General features: G+C 42.0%; 1 protein-coding gene across 1 annotated transcript in view; it reads left to right on the forward strand.

The window, feature by feature from the left end:
- The window catches only part of tgfbr3 (transforming growth factor, beta receptor III), a 105,537-nt gene that overhangs the window by 99,258 nt on the left and 1,279 nt on the right, over positions 1–5,000 (forward strand). The window contains exon 17 of the mRNA XM_062555563.1: positions 1,170–5,000. This exon is cut by the window's right edge and continues 1,279 nt beyond it. Coding sequence (XP_062411547.1) covers positions 1,170–1,288 — 119 coding nt within the window. The 3' untranslated portion in view covers positions 1,289–5,000. The remainder of the gene's footprint in view (positions 1–1,169) is intronic.

Below are 5,000 nucleotides of genomic sequence, written 5' to 3' on the forward strand. Positions count from 1 at the left end.
GAGAGCGTTTACTCGGCTGGCTTGACTCCTGGCCTCTGCAGACCACAAGAAGATAACCAGGAAGAGCTTTCCTCCTCCTCCTCCTCCTCCTCCTCTTATTATCCCTCTGTTTTTACTTCTCTCTGTACAGACTTCTCACTTGCCTTCATTCACTCTATCTCTCTGTCAGTCTCTCACTTTCACACATCTCCATTCACTTCATTCCTGCTGCATGTTTCCAATCAACTCCTCTTTTTCTCTCTCTCTCTCTCTCTTTCATTCTCCGTCTCTCTGTTCTTTTAACTTGAAGTCTCTGGCCGCTCAGGCTTAGGTAGAGAAAGTTTCCTGCCTGCGTCATGGCTGGCCATATTAGAGCTGACCACTGTGTATTGGAGGCCAGCAGTGGTCTCTCCCCCCCCCCCCCCCCCCCTTCAAAAACGCTATGAGGCCGGCAGCCCTTTCTAACGGCTCAGTCAGAACAGCATGTGCTGGCATGGCTGCCTCCCCGCACCCACACCCACACATCCAGCGCAGCGCCCCTCTTAAACAGGCCCAGAAACATAAAACTGTAGGCTGAGGCCCAGCACTATACGGCCAGAGACACGCTGTACAAACTGGCAGCGCTGGACGAGGCGCTTTTATGGTGTTTTTTGGCCTCGGTGAAATAGCGCAGAGACTCGCTCGGCCTAGACGGGGCTCACGTGGAGGGTTTGGGGTCTTAGCACCACATTAGGTTTGCGCTTTCCTCTCCTCCGTAGTTGGCCAACGATGCGTCGGCACAGCCACTGGCAGCGGCCTGCCAACAAGGACCTGTTCCATTACGTGATTGATGCCCCCCTGGCCAACACACCTCCATAAAATGAACTGGTTGACCAGTAACGTATGCCAGGAGTGTGTGTGTGTGTCTGTTTGTTTACATTTGTAGACCCAAGTGAATTTAAATGCATTACTGTGAATTACTTTGTCTACTATGGGTGCGTTCGTAAATTCAATCTGACACGCTGTGGACACTCCGAGAGTGTGATGCTCTGAATAAACACATGATGAATCCGAATTTACGAACGGTTAGTTGCTACTCGGAGGGATCGGAGAGGCAATTTACGAACGCACCCTAAGTACTGTATATTTGCACTCTTATTCTCCAACTCACCCCTCTCTCTCTCTCTCTCTCTCTCTCTCTCTCTTCTCAGGTGGTCCAGCCAGTCGGCAGCCACCGCCCAAATCTCAGCCGGCCTCGGAGAACAGCAGCGCTGCCCACAGCATCGGCAGCACGCAAAGCACCCCCTGCTCCAGCAGCAGCAACGCGTAGCCCCGGGGCAGAACCCAAGAGAACCCAAGAGAACCCATCCGAATGCTGGAGAACCACCATGTGAACGCCTGCACAGAACGAGCACAGCACACCACTCAGTGTCTGCAGGTGCCAGGGGAAAAGCAGACCTATATCTGACCACAATTCTGTAAATAGACATAAAATCTATTGTAGAAATGAATATATACATATATAAATGTAAAGTAAATTTAAGTAAGATATATTTATTAGAAATAATATTGAGATATATTGATGAGTCCCGCGTGGGAATCTATTCTGCATTGTGAGAGCAAAGCAGGGTGTCTAAAAACAGTCAACTAAAGACAAGCAGAAGTATTTTTAGGGGCATGTAGCAAACTTAACACACAAACACAAACTCCACCCTGCTGAACCCGGTCCATCATATTTCTGAGAAGTCCTTGAGAATGTGTGACAGTACTACTGCAGTTGCAAGGGCTATTTTGGGCTTGTTAGCACACACATGACCCGAAGTGGCACCAAGGTCTCAAAAATCCAGTGCTGAACTCTAAATGCTAAAAGTAGAAGCCAAAAACAGAAGAGGGTGATAAATGCCGCTGTGTATTTTGATTGTGAAGTGCTGCTTTGTATTCCTTAAGCCACAAAGAGGGACATTGGCCCTCTTTTTTTTAAATGTATTTTTCTACCATATATGGTGTAGTTTAGACTGTACATACGGATGTCTGTTTACACCACTCATTCTTGAGACAGCGCCACAAGTCAAACCACAAAATCTCCACCAATCTCCTCATTATCTCTTTAAATCAGCCCAACGCAACCTTTTTAACCACTGAGATTAGGTATGGCTATATACAGGATAAACAACATTTTATGATCCTGCCAAGAAATCTAAATGATGTAGAAAATATTTGAAGCATAATATGCATGCTTCATAATTAAGTTGATTAATGATTAACAAGAAGTTCTGGTCTTGATTATGGACGGGTCTTATCTCGTTGTACATTTGTTGCAATGACAATAAAGCCCACTCATTCATGTCCACTAAAGCTCAAGACTGACTGGCGTAGGCTGGCATCAGAAGAGGCATTCTATTCTTATCAGACATAATCGCCTGTGTTGTAAAGTGATGTATATTTTTGTGAATATTGTACATAGGAGAAGAGTTACTCACTAACAAAGCTATAAGATGTGAGTATATAGTGTTGTGAAAGGGTGAACGGCTAGTATTCCCCAAAGATTTCATGCTTCATGTGCGAGAGGACTGACAGTGATTGAAAGCTAGCTTTGTGACAAAGTGGAAAGAATACAGGAAGCTAAACCAGTTGCATACACGTAGTACAGTATTCGGAGTAACTAGCTCCTAAATTGAATGTGACCAAACTGTCCTTAAGAAACATTAAAACGTAATAGTAGAATCCATTTGCAACAAAATAATCTAAAGAGAGTAAACAGAAACAGCTTCACATCAGCCAAGCCACCTTGAGCTGAAATCAAAAATGGGCACACAAAGTAATCTGTTGTCCAGTTCAGGAGGCCACACTGTCCCACATCATTTCAGATAAATAGCGACACCTGTCGTGATGCATGTATAGCCTTACTCCATGATGGTTATCATACCAGCACCACATTGGCCCAGTGTTGTGAATTACATCTTAATTATACTAATACATACTACACATAGTCTGTGAAGCCTCCAGACAAGGACAGACATCCTCAAGTGTATCATGGGGCCACTAGGGCCTGTGAGCTCCAGATTGTCTCTGGACACAACTCCTAGCACTGACAAATCCAAGGGCATTCAGTTTCAATGTAGAAACTTCCATCTCTCATCCAAGTCTGTGAGCAGGAAATAATTAGACAGTTGTTGGGCACTTAAGATGGATGGGGCAGGCAAGTTTAAATGGACGTCCGGCTATTTTTCTTATTCTTTTTATTTGTTACCTTTTTTTTGCTTGTTATATGTTGATGAAAAGCCAAGAAAAAATCCCACCGTCGTGAAACCACATGAATGTGCCTTCATTTTCTTTTATTCTGTATCATTGTGGAGATAAAACAAATGGTTTCTGTTTTAAAAGTGGTATTATTTTCTAAAGCAAGGACGATAGGCGGGGGGGAAACAGTTTGCTCTGTACACTGTATACTGTGTATATTTTGAGAAGTGAAATGTCCTTCCCCCACTGAGATCCTATTTACACAAACTGTATTTGTATCAGATCCTATGCGCGTGTGCTATCGCTTGCTGCATACTAATCTATAGAATGTATTCTCGAAGCTGACAAGCCGTTGTTATGTCCTCCGAGAGAGTGTGTAAAACAGAGTATATAGATATAAATATATATATATTTGTGTAAAGTTTATATTTTTTGAAGGTATATTCCCAGAGCCAACTTAAAAAAATATTCCCTCTAAGCATACTGTGAATTTGTTGTGCGCTTGCTCTGATTTCTTTTTTTGCCAGCTAAAATATTTCTGTCTGTTTAAGAGAGTTGACTGAAACCCCTGGAAGTGTATATGGTGTTTCCAGGCAGATGCATCTCTGAGAGACTACCTGTGTTACAGTAGATACATTTTAGTTTAACTAAATTGGAGAAAAGACAAACGCTACCTTTTGTATTTAGATAAAGTGGTAAAAATAGAATATAGAATAAAGAATGTAGTGCTTTACTTAGCTATTATTCCGATTGCCGCCATCTTGTAAAAAGAAAGTTCGTCCAAGTCGATTTCCAAACTCTCCTCCTTTTGCATTGTGTTGCATTGACAGTAGTTTGTGTGGCATTCGATAATCAACTTGTGCAGACTTCTCATAGCAAGATGGCAGCGAATTTAGGTAATTTACTGATTGCACAAACATTTATACCCTTCCTGTACACTTACCAAGTTAGAAATGACTTTGTGTTGTCTGTAGGGCCTCTGTCCACAGTATGGCATAAGCGTAATGATATTTTGAGCCTTGTCAGTGGCTTAAAGTAAAGATTAACTTTGATGTATAGCGAGCTTATACCCAAAGCTATTGCTTTATTATTTCATTGTTAATGCAAATTCCAGTCTTAACGGTACTACTGCGATTAGCATCGTTTTGGTGCCCAGTGCAAGTTCACATTTAGTATCAAGTACACACATTATTATAAAAATAGAGGTTATGTTTAGACCGGAGTTGTCTAAGCTTAGACAGCCCATATTTTCATACTATAAATTTTCCAGCCTGACAGCAAACATTTTCAGTTTGTGCATTGTGCAATGCAGTAGAACTTTGTTATACCACAATTCCAATTATACAATTATACTAATTATACGTGCTTATGTGTCCATTTGGGCTTTTGTAGCGTTTGTAAATCTGTGACATTGACTATAAAACCTTTGAAAAGTCTCAGTATTTGAAAAACAGTAATAACTCTCAGTCTAGAGAGCTGTTGACTCTGAAACAGATGTGGACACCCCAGGTCCAGATCCTTGTGAGAGTTATATAGTACCAATGGTTTCAGTCAGCTTTCTCCAATCCTCCCTTTCTGTTTGTGTCTTTGTTGGTTGTGAATATGCCTTCGGAAGGCTTTCAATGCTGTCATTATGAAAGTGTGTGTTTATGTGTGTTTGTGTTTTTTTTTTTTACATTTGAGTTTTTCCGAGAGTTAAATGTCAATGTAATCACGCCTAAGCTGTTGAATGCCTGAAACCTGCGTAGAGGTCAGTGGTGTTGGATAAATGCTAAGGGGCTAGAATGCTGGAATGAGTCTGT

This window comes from Sardina pilchardus, chromosome 15 (assembly GCF_963854185.1).
Source record: "Sardina pilchardus chromosome 15, fSarPil1.1, whole genome shotgun sequence".
NCBI lineage: Eukaryota > Metazoa > Chordata > Actinopteri > Clupeiformes > Clupeidae > Sardina > Sardina pilchardus.